Below are 20,917 nucleotides of genomic sequence, written 5' to 3'. Positions count from 1 at the left end.
ATGAGAATGTCTCTTAGAGTGGAATTTAAGCAAAGTACCAATTACGTAAATAAGCCACGCGTCATCCTAGCTGGAAATTCCAACCAACCTGTAAAAAATATTTATACCAACAGCCAACATAAAACTTCTCTCATTGGTTGGGTTGCTGCGGGCCTGTAATCTCTTTTAGGGAGAGGTTAAGGCAAAGATTCTACATGGTAAATATTAAAGCTATATTCGGCTCAAATTTTAAGAATAATGGAGTAATTTTTAGTAAATATACTACATAAGATTAACAAATCAAGTAATGTTTAACAAAAATAAAAAAATAAGCCGAGAAGAAAGGAGCCCTAACCAATCTACCTCTATGATTGTTTGGATTATGCAATAATCAAAAGATTTATCATTTTTAGTTCTTCGCTGATACAACTGAAAGTATTGATTGTGTTATGTTGTTAGATAATGTTAACAGTTTACAAGACAGTATAAAAATGTTTGTTAAATGAGTTACTGGCTCCCCACAAGTCAGACGTAACAATCGCGCAATTACACTTATAGTTATCCTTTAATAAGTTAAAGTTTTTATAAGTAGATACACACAATATGTGCAACACAGTGTATTACACACGTTACATGCATCAAAAATCAAAATGACTAACCGTACATAACCATCCAAATCACGAATGTACTTAATTACCTAACTAAATACGAGCAGCTAAAGACGCTTCAACGTATAATCATTGTTAATGTAGACGGATTAGTATTAAGCTTAAGTTAGTTAAGCACAGGAGATAATCCGAGCGGACCCCATACAGTTAGCGTAGAGGCACAGTCGTGGCCCACGGCTTAGTAAAAAACCCGACCCTAAAAAATTATTGTCTTTTTTTTATAAGTAGAAGAGAGACCATTAAATTATAAAATAAAATTAGTTACCATATTAAGAGGAGAGAGAACTTAGGAAATTTCTGAATATAAATAGTAGTCTTTATAACAATAGAGAAACCGTGCTTTCCGCTCCTCTTCCTCCTCATTCCTCGCAGTAGAGAGAGAAAATTTCACAAAACTTATTATTCTTCTCCTTCGTCTTCCTTCAACCTAGGACAATCTCTCAACTAACTATCCTCCTATTATTCTGGGTTTTCTGTGTTTTATTTTCATCAACGACGTCGTTTTAAGGAGAGAGATTATCAGATTGTTATTTTTTGGTTATGGAGTGGCCTGCTTGTTTGAATGAATTCGAGAAGCTTCTTTTGCGCTTAGATACCCCCAGGTTTGTTCTTCTTATTATCATTTTGTTTTTATTTTTTCTGGAATTTATCATTTTGTTAATTTTATGGGAAATTTCTCAATTTATTTTCAAAATGCTTGATAATCATTATTATTGTTATTTTAATTTTAGACTTTTTTTTTTGTTGCTTCTTCTTTAAGATAGTCGGTATTTCCAGAAGCTCGCCATCTTTTAAAATTCTCCCAAAAAAAAAAAAAAAAGCGACCGGCCACCGACTTTTTCCGTTCACACCTTCAAAAAATTTTGAATTTCAAAGCCCTTAATAAAAAATATAAAAATAATTGTTAATTTTTTATTTTCTGATAATCTTACCCTTAATGTGATTTTTTTACAGAGTTGCAATTGACAATGCTGTTTGTCCTAATTCCACCCTTGTTAAGGTAATTTAATCAACCTTCTCTAATTAAACTATTTTCTGGGTTTTTATTTAGTTAATTTTTTGATAATATATGTTAATTATAATAACTAATTTGATTTTATTTTATATTTGGTAGGTTGATAGTGCTAGAAAACATGGGATTCTATTAGAAGCGGTTCAAGTGATTACAGATCTTAATCTTTCCATTAAGAAAGCTTATATTTCTTCCGATGGCAGATGGTTCATGGATGGTGAGTAATTAAAATTAATTTGAGGTTTTTAAGATACCCATTTTCATTAATTATTATAATAAAAAAAACTTAATCCTGTTTTTAATTTTGTGTTCTGCAGTTTTCCATGTAACTGATCTTAACGGAAACAAATTGAAGGATGAAAGCGTTATTAGCTACATGGAACAGGTAATTAACTAATTTTTCGGTTTTCGTTGTTTGTCTAGATTTAGTTGTCGCATTACTGGTTTAAATTACACTATGAACATGATTAATGATTCGGGATAGAGGGGTGATAGCTGATATGTTTCCTATTTTGGTTGTGTTGATTGACAGTCACTTGGTAGCATTCATTTTACAAGATCCTGCGAATACAAAGGCGTTACGGCTCTAGAATTAACAGGCACAGATAGAATAGGTCTGTTATCAGAGGTGTTTGCTGTATTGGCGGATTTGAATTGTACTGTAATGGATGCTAAAGTATGGACTCACAATGGAAGAATTGCTTCTCTTATCTATGTAAAAGACTGTGATTCCGGGTGCCAAATCGAGGATTCGCAAAGGATTAGGAGAATTGAGGCGAGGTTAAGGCCGGTTCTTAAAGGGGATAATGATATTAGGAGCGCTAAGACTACTGTTTCGATGGCTGTTACTCATACTGAGCGAAGACTTCATCAAATGATGTTTGATGATCGCGATTATGAGAGAACCCTGTCTACCAGCTCTATGAAATATGATTTTCCGGATGTTAGTGTCCAAAATTGGAACGAGAGAGGGTACTCGGTTGTGAATATTCAATGCAAAGATCGGCCTAAGATCTTGTTCGATGTTGTTTGTACCTTGACAGATATGGAATATGTTGTTTTTCATGGCACAATCAATACTCAAGGGAGCCGAGCTTATCTGGTATATATTCGAGCACCTTCCGTGTTTTGTTTGATTGTAAAAGGATGATTTTCATTTGCGACAGTTTTGTTAATATTGCTCTGTTTGATTTTGTTTTTCAGGAATTTTACGTCAGGCATACAGATGGTACTCCAATTAGCTCTGATGCTGAAAGGCAACGAGTTGTTCAGTGTTTACAAGCCTCCATTCGAAGGAGATCATCTCAGGTATAATCCTGATTCATTTCCCTACATCCATCTACGTTACGAATTTAAAAATTATACTTTGAAAGTAAATACATGTAGATGTCTAACAAGGTATATATCCATGTTTTTCTTACCAAACAGAACTCTATCTAGTTATCTTGTTTAGCCATTTTAGTCTAATTACTTGATATTAGGATATTAGCTACCACTTTAAGGGCGTAACATTCATTTCACATGGTGTTTGTCACCTAATTGTTAGGCAACTCTTACCAATATTATCATCTAATATTATGAAATGACAGTTACTGATGTTATTTGTGTTCTGTTATTACAGGGTGTGCGACTAGAACTCTATGCAGAGGATCGTCCAAGTCTACTAGCAGATGTAACACGAACATTCCGAGAGAATGGCCTTAATGTTGCTAGAGCGGAGGTCTCCACAACAGAGGATATGGCTCAAAACATCTTCTACGTAACAGATGCAGAAGGATACACTCCGGATTCAAAAACAGTCGACGCAGTCAGGGAAAAAATCGGGTTGAGTAACTTGAAGGTGAAGGAGTTGCCTCTAATCTATCATCAAAGTCCGGAAAGGGACGAGGCAGGAGCAGGCGTCGGCGGGGCAATGTTGCTATCACTGGGGAGCTTAGTAAGGAAGAATCTATACAACCTGGGGCTCATCAGATCACATTCTTAAAGCCAACTCAAAGGCACATAAATTTGTTGTATGGGAAAAGTGAAGAATGAAGTTCAGTGCATACCCATTACCTTTGGCATATACCTTGCTTCTGGTTTGGGCAAATTAGTCCCTACTTTGTACATAAAAGTGGAAATTAAATTAGTATTAATTAGAATTAGTAAGTACTATTTAGATCTAGAGGCAGATTTGGTTAGTAGTAAGTAGTTGGCAAAGGAAAACATGTTAGTGTGGGGGCCTGTGGACCAATTCAAAAGGGTAAGTATGTTGTTGAAAGGAAGAATTTTTGAAAAAAAAAAGTTGGGAAAAAAAAAGGGTTGTTTGAAGAAATTAAGAATAGTTGGTCACATTGCTTGAAATAGGGGGTAAGATTAGGTTTTTTAGAGGTATAATTTGGTTTCATACATCAATATCTTTTGTACAGAAAATATGCTTTGTTTAGTTCAATTGGTTGACCAGTTTATTGCGACAAATTGACTTCAATTCTGTCTTTCTTCTTATTTTTTATTTTTTGATTTCAAATTTTTGTGTTAAGTGGGACCTTGGAAGAGTATTGTTAAAGTGGATTTTACAATTATGAAATTGGATTATTGCTTAACTAGGTTAATGGTGGGGTTATATAGTGGGGTGTGATTTATAAATCGAGACTATGGGTTAACTACTTTAAGTTATAGTCAATTCTAAAGAAATGGTATTTGCATATTGAGACAAGGTTTAGTGAGCAGTGAGCTCATTCTTTTCTTACGTATTGGATGAAGTTTGGGTCAATTTCAAGGCTTTTGTGTTGATAGCTTTTGGGTTTCGGATGGGGTATTATGTTTGGCAAACTCTTGTACGGTCGACGAGTGTATTTCGGTCATGAGCTATTTGAACTCAACTCAATCATATATATGCTCGATCGAGCTCAAACTCAAGTTAAATCTTTGGATTAAGATTTTGACAAGTAGAATCAAGCAAAGTAAAACTCAATATCAAGAGAGTAGTAATACTTCGTAATATTATACGCAACACCTAAACTTTTGAAATTAACTTAACTAATTTGAGCATTAATTTATTATTAATTTTAGGATAAACTACATAAGAAATGAGGCTAAGCTAAGCCTAACAGTTTGAAATAGAGGCAATATCATCCACTCCCTCTAAACCTAAAAATTTAAAATATTTGTGTCTTTTGCCGACCTTTCTTAAATAATTGCAATACTTTTTAGTTTGACATCAAACAACTATTTATTCTATTGTTTACTCTTCAATTAAACCCCACATATATACTAAATATGGGGTATTGTTTTTCTCTCTAGTATATAATCTCACTTGCATGTTGGACTTTCACTTTCATGTACTTTATCCATTTGTCCACTTAAAACTACACACGAATATAAGTGTTGCGATTATTTAAAAATGTAGAAAATAACACTCTTTTTTAAAAGGACAATCTTTGATTTATATAAGAAACTACAATATCAACTTTTTATAATATTGTACTTTAAAAAAACACTATGTAGTTATCCTTTTCAAGAATTGCATTATGAAAATTCAAACCTCATAGTGACAACATTAGGGGGGTAAACATAGACCTATTCATTTCATAGGACGTTGTCAATAATATACATGAAAATGGCAACATTTCGCTTTTGTGTGTTGTTATTAACTTTGTCAAATAGACAAACACACCATCATGTTGTCGAATATGGTTGATACTAATTGCTATTGTTGCTTTCATCGATTGCGTGATCCAAACACCTTATTATAACTCTTTGTCTCTAACAATTGGATCATCTATCAATCTATCATTTTAATTTTTAATTGATTGATAAGGTCATTACAATATAATCCATGCTTTTAGGAGAAATTGTTGTCAAGAATTGATAATTCTGTCAATCAAAAGCCAGGAACACAAATTAATCTAATAAAAATATGAAATACATGTTACTTATGTTAGATTTCTATGAATTTGGACTTTGTAATTTTGCCCCTAATATGATGAGATAAAGAGGAATTGAATAGTACACTACTTAACTTGTAAAGTGAAAATTGATTGAGGATTCGAAAATCAACACAATAAGGGCTGAAAATTTTCGCCCTTGAGTACATATTGATAAAAAATACTAGCTTGTTGACTTATGTTATTAATGTACTCCGTATTTAATTTGTTTTATTAAAGGCATAGCAATGTAAGTTAGAAATATAATTAGATTATTTTTTTAAAAAAACTTTAATTAGAGCACAAAATTGATGTAAACAAATTTAATTTAATCTATTTATGTACCATCTCAAAAGACTTTAATCAACTACCATAACATAATCAACTACCATGACATATCAATGCTTAGTAAAAATTTTGATTAAATGTTTTACTCAATTACATTTAATTTAATACTCCGTAAATTTTTTTTTTGAAAACAATGAGACATATTTTATTTACTTTTTCCAATATTATCAAAGTTCTCATTATAGTTTAATAAAAATAAAAATGTACTGAAAACCATAAAATCTCAATGATGAACAGGTATGGTTGTAGTTTTAACTTTTTAAATTATTTTTCCATGTTTTATTTATTTATTTGTTTAATTCACAGTTATAAAACATACTTCATGCTTCTTGTACAAAATGTACTATTAGTTTCTGTTAAAACATCTTCCGTGGGTGAAAGAATTTTGCTCAGACTTTGTACTTGTTGAATAACTGTGAGCTAGTCAATGATGAATAAAGCAGTAATAATTGGACTTCTCAAACGGTATAACTAAACGCCTTACATATGAACTTAAAAGAAATTAGCACCAATTATATATGTAGACATGATTACACAATCATGCAGTATACTAATTACGAGTATATATAAATAAAAGAGGTTGTTATAGTTAATCCTTGTATGTGTGAATGTCAGTTATTTTAGATGGTAAAGTATAGATATACTTCGTATTAAATATAAATCTCGACTTTATCACTATTCTTAAGGAATACTCCCTCCGTTTTTAAATACTTGCTTTATTTCTCCATGTGCGGAGTTTTAGGATAAATTGGAGAAAGTAATAAAATATGGAGGTAGTTGGGTAGGTGGAAGAATAAAAAATTGTTAAAAGCAAAAGTAGTTGAGAGAATTGGAGGAGACAGAATATGAAATTAGTAAAATACTTGTATGATTTATATTAGGTCCACTAGTTGAGAGAAATGAATAAAATATTGTAAAAGTTTTCCAAATAAGGAAATGGAGCAAGTATTTAAAAACGGCTGGAAAAAAAAGTGGAGCAAGTATTTAAAAATGGAGAGAGTAATTTCGTGTAGGTATTCCATATTTCTCATTTTAATTATAATACAAGTAAAATTTACGGGGTATATATAATATACTCCACCCTGTAAAATGAAGAAAAAGCAATACAATGGATGGAAGATCCACTAATAAAAACTCAAAATCCACATTGGAATAAGGATAATATAAAGGCTTGAAACAAAGGCATGGAAATGGACAGGAAACAAATTAAGCATGACGCACATTACCACACAAAAAAATGAAAAAAATAGTAGAAAGATTATTATTGTTATAATTATGTTCAAAAAAGCAGAACTAATAGAAGCAACTTTTATATCTTTATGTTGTAAGATTGGACAAAATGCTGAATCCTTCAGAAGATCCTGCCTACGCCCTAATTAACGGGAAATTTATACTAATCTAGCTACTTGCTTGCTGCTGCTGCTGTTGCTGCTGCACTTGCATGTTTCTTTTTGTGACTCAACAATCAACTTGCAATCTTGCATGCTTCATTTTATTTATCTAGGATACGTCAATCAATTGGACTACTAAATTAAAGTCTTCCTCTCCTCATATAATATGCGTTTTTTTTTTTTTAATCATATTAGGTTCTATCGTACTCCGTAGTTTTATAAGTCCTTTTCATTTAATAAGAAATCCATGCTTTATCCTTGTGGCATTTGTCATAGTGTTTCATATGAGGGATAAAGATAGGAATGAGCAACCATGATGATGTATAAAAATAACGTTAATTAATTAATGATTTATAACGTGCATTACAAACTCCAACGTTGCAATTGATAAAAATTGGAGGAAGTATATAAAACTATACATACCTATTGGCTATGGTAGACTTTGAGGGTTGCATAGAGAGTTGGCCACGAGTTATGCAAGTTGAAAGCTACACTTTGAAACATACTAATTTTAGCTCATTTTTTATGATTAAATATTATCGAGCTGAGCTTTGAACAATAAAGATTTTAGTTTAAATGTTACCGATATCTTGAATATAACTAAGTCAAGTTGAAGCTCCACAATCTCACGTGCACTATGTTATCATTTTTACATTGTATATAATGTTGTGTTAAGAATTACCTTATGACTTGTGTACATAATTTTACAACCACCAAAGTCCAAATATGATATTTTGATACATTTATTGTTAAATTTTTTAAATGGACGTAAGGCGTAGTTATATTGGAAATTTTCCAAAAAAGGTGCAAATTTTTTTTATTTTTTATTTTTTTATTTATTTTAGGAAAAAAGGTGCAAAAATTTAAGGGAGGAGCAATATGAGAATGCATGAAAAGAACACAATTACACAAAGAATGAGAAGAAAAAAAAAGGTAAAAATCAAACCGAGTAACGATTTTTAACGAACATGCAGGTATTACAGCTATGATTTACTAGGTCTTTTAGGATTATATAGGGTGCGCCTTCTAATGCAATACGGAGTAATATGACGTGCATAAAAATCAATTTTAACAAAAATCTTTCAAATAAATGTTAAGAAAAAAAGGGCATAAAAAGACACATGAGATGCGCGTGGCAAAAATTAGGGGTGGCTGTGAATACGGCGGACAACTCGGGGCTGCTTAGTTGGCAAGTACACTGTCTATCTGACTCAACTCCCTATATAGACAGCTCATCACGTACTCTGCACCTGCATTTCTTCTGTAATTGGCTCTTCTTTTTATAATCGTTGACTTTGACACTTTGACTGTCTTTTCAATTCTTGTTTGCTCAAATTCTCATTTCGGATTGCTCATTTGGGCCTGTATTAGTACGGAGTACTTCCAAATTACGGGGTAATTTTTTAAAGAAGAAAATCTAATATGGATATATATAGCTTTTAGGGCTTATTAATACGAAGTACTCCCCCCGTCTCTTATTTAGTGGCCTGTATTCTATTTTTGAGTAGCCAAAATTAGTGGCCTATTTCTTTTCAAAGAATTTACTTTTTGACAAAATTACACTCTCTTTTATGAGTTGTCATCATTTTTCTTTTATTTTTATGTATTTTTAATATCATTTTCTAACACTTTCTCTCTCTTCCATAATTACCAACTAAGTATATTTTCTTTCTCTCTATCTCTTTCTAGCCCCACATGCATATTTGTACTTTTAATCATTAGTTTTAAAGATTCTATAACCATCTAAATTCCCGTAAAAAAAATACCAAATAGGCCACTAATTAAGGGATGGATGGAGTATAAAATAACTTTTCTTATTTGGTACTCCGCATTAATTTTGGGATGTATGACAAAATTATGCGCAAATCAATGCAATTAATATTATATTTTCATTTGTTTTTTCTATTTTTAATTCCTTATATGGACTGTATAACATTTTCCATCCAATAGAATAATAGTAGGTTTTCTGTGTGGCTCAGTGTGACCAGCTAACACATGACAAAAGTAACCCCACCAACCTAATAACCCCTCCGTCCAAATAACCCCTGACCAAGTAAGCCCTCCGTCCAAGTAACCCCTGACCAACCTAGTAACCCCTGATCGAATCAAATAACCCTGACCCAATAATTCCTGACCGGATCCAGTAAACTCTGACCTTTACCATAAAAGTTGCATAATAATTTCTTTTCAAAATTATAACAAGAATACGGAGAAGTCTAATAATACTCGTAACTTTCAGTAAAGTGTTACGGAGTATGTCAAATCAAGATGCGTGACATTAGATCATCCTATTTACTTATTTATGACAAAAAAAAAAGATAATTTTCACACAAAAAAATCTGATTACAAAAAAATTAATTTATAAAGTATAGAAATCATATTTCACAAATTTCCTTGCAATATAGTTTCGGCTTTAATCATTTGAGGAGCCAACAAAATCATCATCATTTTCAAAAATTAGATGAATTCCCCACCTTTTGATCTCAATTCCGGTGACAGTTTCACTCCTCCACCTTCTCCTTATTATATCTCCTTCGTGTAATAAAGAAACCAAGGGATTATATGCCTTGAATATACACAGATAGAACTGATCTTCTTGCGTGCGAAGACGAAGAGAAAGACGGCGACGGCGGAGACGAAGACGACGGCGGAGGTAACAGAAATCAATAGGAAATTGGAATGAAATTGATGAATTTGTACCTGAATCTATTGAAATTTGGGGGAAATGTTAGGGTTTGTAGCTTCGAGGAGATCTGGGTTGGTTTGGAGCTTCGACAACGAAGACGACAACGCGGAGACGAATACGACGACGACGGAAGTCGGTGCTCCGGCCATTGATGATTAGAAAGAGAAAGTTAGAAAGAGAAAATGAGAGGAGAAGAGAGGAGAGGAGAGAATAGAGGGAGAGAAAATTAAAGAAAATAAAAAATTGTAGCTGGCCATACGGTGTAGCCAGTCACATGGAAGTTGGTGATAGAATAACGCCATGTATAATCTAGTTTGGAAATGTATGATAAAATCACGCATTTTAAAAAGATTGTCTTATATTTTCGATTTTAGCGAATTGTGTTTTAAAGTTCAAAAAAATTACACTTTTATTTAAATGGGTATATTGATTTTTCGACGGAATTAATATCGTTGGAAATTTCCGACGGGATTTTTATTTTTTTTAAAAAAGAAAAACCCAACAACCCTAATTTAATTAGAGCAGGCGCACCTTAGGGTGAGTTTATCGGGGTTTTGGAGTGAGTCTTGAGTAGAGTCTCAATCAAGACTCAAGCGTTAATGTGGTACAAGATTCATGTGAGTCTTGGAGTGAGTTTGTAAAATTAAAACTCTTCTCCAGACTTGCATGTGACCAAAATTGCTACAACATTTTTGAGATTAGCCAACCAATTCTTGTCACCTCATCACCTAACATGCAATTCAATCCAAACTTCACAAGAATCAACGGCTACTTGCAGGTGTAATTTGTATATATATTCCAACGGCTACTTGAATGTGCTCCAACTGATATATTGCAACGGCTAAAATTAACGGCTACATCATGATCAATTTGTACATATACATATGATATATGTATATTTAGCCCAAAAAAAAAGAACCTCTATCAAAATATATCAACAACAAATTTCGCAGTATTATAAAATTATCATTATGTATTTGAAAATAAATTTAGTAATTATCGTTGTGTATTATCTCCTCCATAACAAGTTTTACGATATTAATTTAAATCAATTTTATCCGAATTATCATAAATGAGTATTAAATTACAAGACATGAATATTAATAATGTTTAAAATAATTTTTTTAAAAAAATTAAAGATATTTAAAATAAATAAATATATATATTTTTTAGAGGATAAGTGGGAGTGAGTATTGGGATATGTGTCAATTTGGAGAAACTCTTGTATGAATCTGAATAATAAAAAAAAACATTTAAAAGTTACTGGAAAGCTGATGTGGCAGGGTCTGGAGTCTGAGTCTAAGTTTGGGGATAAACTCACCCTTATTTTCCCTTTACTTCACTTTCTTGTCTCTCCTCTATTTCTCTCTCTCTCTCTCCTCAGTCCTCATTTCTCCTTTTCCGTCCTTATTTCTCCCTCTTTTCACTCCATCTTTATTCTCCCTTCTTCTCTTCTTTTTCTTTTTCTCATTCTCCCTTCCACTGTTCCCCGCAACCCCCAAAAACCTGCCTCACCACCGGACATCGTTCACCGCACAGCCTATTGTCGCCCCTTTGTTTTGATTTTCTTAAAAGGTTTTTAAAGTTAAATTCGACTATGAAAAGTCTAGATCTAGACTTTTCATGGTCGAATTTGACCTTATTAAACCACCTATTTCAATTTTTAAGGTATGTTCAAGTGTTTTAATTTATTTATTTTTTCTTTTGCTTTTGATTTTTTTTTTTTTGGCTATTGAGAATTTCTTTTTTTTTTTGGCGTGGTGGCGATGGTTTTTATGGTTTGGATTGTGGGTTTTTATGGTTCTTGGTGGATTTGTTGTGACACTGGGTTTGTTGTGGTGGCGGTGGCGGTGGGTTTGTTGTGGTGGCGGTGGACTTGCGTTTGTTGTGGTGGCGGTGGGTTAGGTGTGGGTTTGTGGGTGGGGCTGGTTATGGGTTAGTGTGGGTGGATTTGGATCTAGATACAGGTTTAGGGTTAGTTTGGGGAGAGAGAGGTGGGTTGAGGGCTGGTGGTGGTGTGGGGTGGATGCTAGTGGCGGCGGTGGTGGTCATGGTGTGGGGTTGAGGCTGGTGGAGTGGTAGGGGCTGTTGGAGGTTAAGGGTTGTGTGAGGTAAGGCCGTAGGGTGGTGGTGGTGTGGGCTGGGGGTTTTTTATTTAATTTTTTTTTCTGGGTTGGATTTCCCTACAGACTTTTTTAGGCCGGGAAACCTCTTCCGACGCCTGAATTCTGTCGAAAAAGGACGATTTTCTTACAAATACATTTACGATGACACTTTTCGACGGAAAACAGGTTATTTCTGATGGAAAATTCTGTCGAAAATCGCCTGTTTTCTAATAGTGGGTTTTGGAAGCTATAATTGAAACAACTTCTAATACTATATTTATATTAATTGAATTAATAAGATTTATGGAGTAATTACTGTACTAAACTATTACTTAAATAACAATAAAGAATTTTTTTTTTTGACAACGGACTAAAAAGGAGACTAGCTCCCAACAGACTTAAAACAACAATGAGAAAATTTAAACCACTTGACCAAACTAATACAAGAACTAAAAAGGGGATTGGGGTTACAGACGCTATGAACTGCTTGGCAATACAAATAAGGGGGTTGAGAAAATCCATCGCTAGATTTAGCCCTAAGCTTCTCCAAACTTGTTCACTTGCATTTCTTGACCCTGCAAAAACGATTAGTGTATCTTTACCTTTCTTGTTCTTCACCCTTGTCCTGGTTAGCCTTCCATTTTTTCTCGACGTGGCAGAGAACATGAAAGTGGTGAGCGGTGGAGAGGACAGCATGCACATGGTCGGGTTCAACAGTCATGGGGTCTTCATCGTTAGAACCTACGGATTCCACTTCATCGAAATCAGTGGTTGCAGACATCTGATTGTGTCTCCCCAAAAAACAAACCCAGTGATGAGTAACTTTCACGTCTTTGATTATCGAGTTAGATAAAGAGTTGAAAAGTCTCATGAATTCCCCTTAACCTTGACCACTTATAACCTTTTCTTAAATGTTTTAAACCCAAAATCATTCATTTCGTGTCTTTGAAAATCGTTCATTTCGTGTCCACTTTATAAAAACGTCCAAAAAAGTTTATTTTGGTCCATAATTCTTGTCCAATTATTGTTTAGTTAGCTGGGGTTTGAAAAGAGCTTTCCAACAATATATTATAAGCCCAAATCCGACTTATAATGAAAAAGTTATGGCCAAAATACTAAATCAAGCTCAAACCGGACCTAGGTCCATCTTACCTATGACCCAATGATCATGTGAGGGTCCAAATACCTTAATCCCAATCCTAAACCAATTAGGATTCATTAGAAACTTCTATAAGTTTCTAGAAAGTTCTAATCTATCCTTTTCGAAAGATAAAGATCAAAGAGTTGAAATTAAATAAAAACTCCTCTTTTTGAGAATCCTTGTTCTATTCAAATTTAAAGACGTTCAAATATGTTCTTCGTGCCTAGTAATTTTTATCCAAATCTTGGATGGTTGGATATCCCTTGAAATTATCTTTCGAATGATATATCATATCCTAATTCCGATTAGAAACGAAAAAGATATGAATGAAATACCAAACTCTATCCAAAACTGACACTGTTCCACTATTTCGATCATATATTTTATTCTTTAAAAAATATCAATTTAATTCCAATTGGGTTGGAAATTATACTTCAATAGCTTTCTAATGATATATTATTCATCTTATTTCGATTTCTGGATCAAAAGTTATGATAAAAACAAAAACCGCAAAAATTGTTGTCTATCGCGCCACGATGGACCTGTCGCGCCGCGATGGAACCTGTTTAACTTTGATTTGATTTATGACTCTTTGCTGATTCTTTGACCCTCTTTTTTCCTTATAATTAGAGGTCGTCTCATCTCTTTTTCAATCATTAACAAGCCTGATCACCAACAATCATCACTTAATCCTCTCTAAGCTAAAGCTTTTTTCTCTCTCTTCTTTCTTGATTTCTGGCCTTAGCCTAAACACATCCCAAACACACATCCTTGATACTTTTCCCTAATCAAAAACCATACCTCCATCACGAGCTTCGAATACTCCTAGCCAATCTCGAAGTTTCCTTCGACCTCAACGTGAAAGGTTGATAGTTCTGAGGGTTTGGTCCTAAATCTATATTTCAATTCTTATTTGATTTATTTGGTTTGTTTGATTTAATCTTTCTCAAAGTTACTACCGCGTGTAATGTTTTGATAGAAAGAGATAAGAGGCATCATAATAAGTGATTCGATTACTTAATTATTCTTTTGATATAGAAATCATGTTAGGATGTTGATTTTGATTCCTAATATCATGTTTAGGATGTTGATTTTGATATCTAGTATCATGTTTAGGCTAATGCTTTGATTATGGTTTTTATTAGTGACATGCTAGGGTTTGTTATTAATCCATTTAGTATCATGCCTAGGATCTTGCTAATAATGTTTTAATCATGTTTTGATGATTTTTATTATGATGATGATTGTTGTGTCAATGTTACGTTGCTTGATTATTCATAATTGATTGTTATTGCTTGATCACGCCCCTTCTTGCAGGTTTAAAGAGAATTTGTACTTGAAATTATGCCTAATCAGATAATTAATAATTTGATTTTACGCTTAGTATGATTATAATTTAAGTAATCACCAATAATAGATTTATTTGTGCATTAATAATCAACCAACGTAGATTAAACGGGTTTAGGGTTAACTTATTGTATGTATGTTGATCAGAAAGCGCACTGATAAGTGCATAATATACTATATTTTTAGTCCCTAATATTAGTCCAATGTCCGCTTTATATTGGTTATTTTATAATATTATTTACTTTTATTGTTTTAGATTTTATTTTATTCAATATTTTATGTTGTAATTATTTTTATAATAATTGATACTTAATTTTATGTTGTGTGTTTTTGGTAGGAAAGCAAGAGGAAAATAAAAGCCCATTTATGTTGCTATTCAAAGAATCATCTGCTATCATCAAAGTATATGAAGAAGGAAGCAAAATACTGCGAGCACCACGTGGAGAACGACAAGCCCAACAACAAAGCAGAAGAGAAAAGAAAAAGTAACAAAAAGGACACGTTACTTATTGAAGAAAGTAGCAAGCTACAGCAACAACCAATTTCGTTAAAACCGAAGTAGCAGCAACATATCTCAACTCCATGTTTATCTTCATCAAGCTTATAATCCTTCTTCAACACATCCGAAATTGAAGGAAGTGATGAATTCTTATCCTATTTTAAAAGTCTATCTTCCCGTACCTAAAAATTGGTGGCTGTTTTTGGTTATAAAAACACCAAAAAAAAATCATCTCAAGGGGAGAGAAACAGAACCACAATATTGAGGGTGGTGAGATCGAGTTTATAGTACAAGTGTGATCGAAGAACTACGGTGTCGAGGATTTTTGGAGGCGAGTGTGCGAAATCGGCGGAGGATCAAGTGTAGCGGCTACCTTGGTGTAATCCTAATTCATGAGTTTCTCCCTACTTTAATCTTTGATTATCTAGTTTGTTAGATTAAGCTTATTCTATTATACTTGTTAATTGGATGAAATTTTGCCTTTGATTTTTCATGATTTTGGTATCACTATTAAACGCTGAGTTTATTGGTACTTTAATATTGAGTTTGGTATTTATTCAATTCATATGATCGTTTGTTCAATTTGAAGGTTTAATCTTTGTATGTGTGATAGTATACGATTACATTTATAAAGTAATTAAACTAGCTAGTTATTGTTAGACGCGACGTTTGATGGTAATTTAGATTATACGACTTAATTTAATTAGTATGAGCGGCTCATGATAATTGTTTTAAGTATATGAATTGATCGATAAAAGTTATTTATTGGGTTGGTAATATTTTAGCAAGATTCTAGTAGTTCTAGTGAGCAAAATAGTGGATAATCCGCTGCGGGAATCCGGCAACCTAAATGCTAAACAGAATATTGAATGAGACTAAAGGAATGGAAGTAAGAGGTTCGTTTGTGTCTAATTTATCATTGATCAAACCTCATCTATGTTGGTTACTTGTTTGTCACTTGTAAATATTAGACTTATTTTAGTTTAGTTCTCTTCTTTATGGTTTATGATCCTTTAAACCCCCCCAATCTCATGTACATAGTGATGAATAATACTCTATAATGTAAATAGTTCATTTTTCGAGTTAAACTTTAAGTTTTAAGAGTTTATTAATCTCCTCGTGGGATCGACCCGTACTTACCCTTTTACTAGTTATTAATATTTTTGAAGGTTAAGTTAGGTAAATAATTAATTAATTTTATACGGTAAACGACTCGTATCACGCACATGAATATCATAAGAATTAAGTAGAGGCCGATTTAGGGCGGGTTCAATCTCTTTTAGGTTGGATTCGTACCATCATCCCCGAATATCCAGTCATGGTTCCGGACCATTATGGAGTTAGCGATCTCAGTGATCAAGAATGGGGTGTAACCTAACGGTTTACAAGTTCCTAAAACTTGTTGGCGACTCTTTTATCTCTGGCTTCCTTCCCTTTGGACGCCACCATACTTAAATGCATGATCACAGTGGGCTCAAAGTTGAGTTTGTAAAATTCCCTACAGTGGTAGTTTAATCTCTCGCAGGTAACTCGTCCCCCTTCTCAATATTCGAACCCTTATTGTTTCTAGAAGTTAGGCTAGTGGGTATATGACCATCTCACATCCCAATAGAAGCGTTGTTGGCCTTGGTAAGTCCAGCATCATGGCTGACCGCGGTGGAGTCCAGGGTTCGCTTGGCCTTTTCCTTTTGGCCCTTTCTGTTGCGAGCCCTTTTTTTTGGACCCACCATCCTAGTGGACGTGAGTGAGGTTTCAGGTACTTTGGATTCCTTTGCCTTATGGGATTCAGAATTCCCATCATTGGAGGTCTTTTCCTTCACTCGTACAGTCATCAATGATACAGTAAATAGTTTGCAAAAACTCAAGGTTTTCCCTTGAAAGAGATCCGAATAAGACAAATCGGAAATCTTAAGGGACTGATTACTCTTGATCCGTTGAGAAACGTATGAAATTTCCTCGATCCCTTGCCCTTAGCATGTCCAGAATCTTGGTTGATTAGAGAGATAGTAGCATCATTGTCCTCCTTTTCCAAAGGGGTAAGAACATTGGATGTAGTGATAATATCACTCTGAGCATCGCTACTAGGCAACCCAATAGAGTCTAAACTGACAGATGATTGCTGATCTTCCCCTTTTTGTTTAAGATGGTGTGGGACAAGTCGGACTCCTTAGTGCCTGTCTTTCCCTTGATCTTGCTAGCTTTACTTCTCAACCCCTCTACCTTCTCTATCTCGAGAACGATGTCCTAATTTTTAAGCTCAGTTTTAGCTGCTTTGCCAAGATCCTTGATTTCGGCAAAAGCTCTTCTGTAAAGGGCTTTAGTATTGTTACCATCAAGCATAATGACTAATGATCAGGGCTCCTTAGTTTGTTCAAAATCACAGACTTTCAGGGCGCAAGCTGCAAGGTTTAACTCAAGGGATATGGCAAGGTTCCATAAGATGACACAATCATCTTCATTTCTTGGAAGACAAAAGCACAGAAGTTTCAATCCTCTGTCATACTTAGCCCCCGCAAGAACGACTTCACCTTTCTTAAAGTAAGTATTACCCTCCTCCTTCAAGTCTTTTGCTTGATTAAGAATGTTCCGGGGGCAATTATTTTTGGCAAAGTTGACAATACTTTCGTCAAAATCATCGTTCAAGTGGGTGTGCGTGAGGGCACTAAATAATTCGCGGCAGTCCATACTAAAATTATTGAAAAGGGAAAGGAATTGACAAAAAACTTCACGAAAGAAGTTGGTCAGCAAAGAAAGATCAGCAAATTAGAAAATTAGACAAATAAGGGAAAGGCATTCGGCGGCCAACCCAGAATCTGGAATGGAAGGGTAAAAGTACCCACAAACTTAAAACCAAAAGGGTCGGCAGGAAGGCTAAGAAAAATCCACTTTGATGACAAACCCTTCTTTTTTTTTTTTGAGATAAGGGAACTAGATCATAGCAGAATGATTAATAAACAAAGAGCCATGAAGGGGGAATACCACCACCCAGGTCAACAAAAGGAAGAGAAAACTTTTTCATAGGGTGATTAGCAGCTACTGCAGGGGTGGGAACGCAAACATGTCGGCGGTCGCACTACTAAAATTCGGTCATTTTACGACCATTTTATTACGACTGTTAGTAAAATGGTCGCAATATATTTAAATTGCGACCATTTTTATACTTATTGTGGCTGTGTTACTTGTCGTAATTAGGTTTTTTTTTACAAAAATAAAAATAATTATGACCGTACCGTTGGTCGTAGAGCCGGTCGTAGATTTTTGAAAATAGATTTTAAAGAAAACAAAACATTGTGTTTCATTTTATTAAAGAAGGGGAAAGGGGGGAACAATAACGAGGAAGACAAAAAAAGCGAAAACGATCGCCACCCCAGCAACTCCTCCTACCGACGCGGCTTCCTCCGGCCGGCGACGCTTCTCGTCGGTAAGTGTAGACACCTGATTGTGTCTCCCCAAAAACCAAACCTAGTGATGGGTACCTTTCACGTCTTTGATTAACGAGTTTGGGAAAGAGTTGAAGAGTCTTGTGAAACTCCCTTAAGCCTTGACCGTATTTCTAACATTTTCTAAAACGTTTTAATCAAAAATCATTTATTTAGTGCCTTTAAACCCAAACTCATTCATTTCGTGCTTTGAAAATCATTCATCTCGTGTCTAACTCATTAAAACGACCAAACCAGATTATTTTGGTCCATAATTTTCGTCCAATTATTGTTTAGTTGGATGGGGTTTGAAAAGAGATTTCCGACGATATATTATAAGCCCAAATCCTACTTAAAATGAACAAGTTACGGCCAAAACATTAAACTGAGCTCAAACCGGACTTAGGTCCATCTTACCTATGACCCAATGATCATGTGGAGGATCCAAATACTTCAATCCCAATCCTAACCCAATTAGGATTTATCACGAGTTTCTAGAATCATCTAGAAGGTTCTTTTGAATCCTAATTTATCCTTTCTTGACAGATAAAGATTAATGAATTCGAAGCCGAATAAAACATCTCTTTTTTGACAATCCTAATCCCGATCAAATTAAAAGACGTACGGGTGTATTTCGTTAACCCAGTTCTATTGGGAATCAAATTTCGTGCGGCTTAGTCATCCCGGGATCCATCGCAGAACGGTAGGACCATCGCGTCGCGATGGGTCTATTGCCATGCGATGGAACCTGTTTTATTCCGTTCCAAATTTTGATCTTTTCTGATCGCTTCGACTCTTTTTCTTATAAATAGAGATCGTTTTATCCCGTTTCAGATCATCCACAATCACCAACAATCATCATCATCACCTTCCATATTCTTAATCATCTCTTCTCTCTCTTGATCCCATGTTCTTAGCCTTAGCCTAAACACATCCTTGATATTCTCTACAAATCAAACACCATTCCTCATTCACGAGACTTGAATACTCCAAACCATCCTCAACATTGCCTTAGACCTCGACGTGAAAGGTTGATATTTCTGAGGGTTTGGTCTCAAATCTACATTTCAATTCGTATTTGATTTATTTATTTTATTGATTTAACTTTTTGAAGTTTACTAACGTGTGTATTGTTTTAATAGCAAGAAGGTTGAGGCATCAAAGTGAGTAATTCAATTATCTCTTCTTTGATTTTGGAGTAGAAATCATGTTTAGAATATTATTTTAATTCTTAATATCTTGTTTAGGATGCTTTTTATGATTTCTAGTATCATGTTTAGGATAATGCTTTGATTATAATTTTTTAGTGACATGCTAGGATTTGTTATTAATCCGTTTAATATCATGCGTTGGATCTTACTATTAATGATGTTTTGATGATATAATTATGATGATGATTGTTGTGTCAAATAATTATACGTTGCTTGATTATTCATGATTTATTGCTATTGCTTGATCACGCCCCTTTTTGTACTTGAAATCACGCCTAATAAGATAATTAATAAGTTGATTTAGGCTAATATGATTTTAATTGAAGTGATCACCAATATTAGATTTAATTGTGCATTAATAATCAACCAACGTAGATTAAATATGCTTAGGATTAATTTCTTGTATGTATGTTGATCGAAAAGCGCACATGAATATCATTAGAATTAAGTAGAGGCCGATTTAGGGCAGGTTCAATCTCTTTTAGGTTGGATTTGTACCATCATGCCCGAACATCCAGTCATGGTTACAGACCACTATGGAGTTAGCAATCTCCGTGATTGTGAATAAGGTGTAACCTTCTCACCCGTGAACGGTTTACAAGTTCCTAAAACTTGTTGGCGACTCTTTTATCTCTAGCTTCTTTTCCTTGGAGCGCTGCCATGCCTAAAAGCATGAATACAGTGGGGCTCAAAAAGTTGAGTTTGAAATATTCCCTATAGTAAGTGTTGTGAATTCTTTTTTTCTTTTTTTTTCTTTTCAATTTCCTTAATTTGTGCGAAAAACCTTAACTTTGGGTTGCAAATCAACCCTTTTCGTAGGACCACCGTCCCCAGATATCCTCACAGCCCGTCCGTCCTCCTTTTTCCGTCGTCGCACCCAAGTTTTCCGTCTGATTTTATTATATCTTTTTTTAAATTTTGCTAATTAGTCCGAAAAACCGTAAAATTGGGTCGTAAAATCACCACCTTCGCAGGAGCACCGTCGCCAGCGATCCGGTTTGCCCCTCCCTCCTCCTTTTTCTGTCGCCACCACCTAAGTAAGCTGTCTGATTTTTTTTATTTTTTATTTTTAATTTCTTTAGGTTCTCTTAAAAACCCTAACTTACACCATCGTATTCAGGACCACCTCTGTCGCCACCTTTGCTTTACTGATCATCTCCGGCACTGTCAGTTTTCTCTCCTCCTTCTTGTTTAACAACTTTCTAT

At 34.3% G+C, this 20,917-nt stretch overlaps 1 protein-coding gene across 1 annotated transcript; it reads left to right on the top strand.

The window, feature by feature from the left end:
- Positions 1 to 917: 917 nt before the first annotated feature.
- Positions 918 to 4,129, top strand: LOC110719385 (ACT domain-containing protein ACR8-like). The gene is made up of 7 exons (XM_021898312.1): positions 918 to 1,249; positions 1,602 to 1,647; positions 1,762 to 1,876; positions 1,977 to 2,044; positions 2,192 to 2,761; positions 2,863 to 2,967; positions 3,281 to 4,129. Exons 1-7 carry the CDS (start codon positions 1,188 to 1,190, stop codon positions 3,641 to 3,643), a joined length of 1,329 nt encoding a protein of 442 aa, XP_021754004.1. The 5' UTR covers positions 918 to 1,187; the 3' UTR covers positions 3,644 to 4,129.
- The last annotated feature ends 16,788 nt before the right edge of the window (positions 4,130 to 20,917 follow it).

Source organism: Chenopodium quinoa, unplaced genomic scaffold, assembly GCF_001683475.1.
Source record: "Chenopodium quinoa cultivar QQ74 unplaced genomic scaffold, ASM168347v1, whole genome shotgun sequence".
Classification (NCBI taxonomy): Eukaryota; Viridiplantae; Streptophyta; class Magnoliopsida; order Caryophyllales; family Amaranthaceae; genus Chenopodium; species Chenopodium quinoa.
The sequence above is the reverse complement of the archived record's forward strand: the minus strand, read 5'-3'. Positions and strand labels throughout refer to the sequence as shown.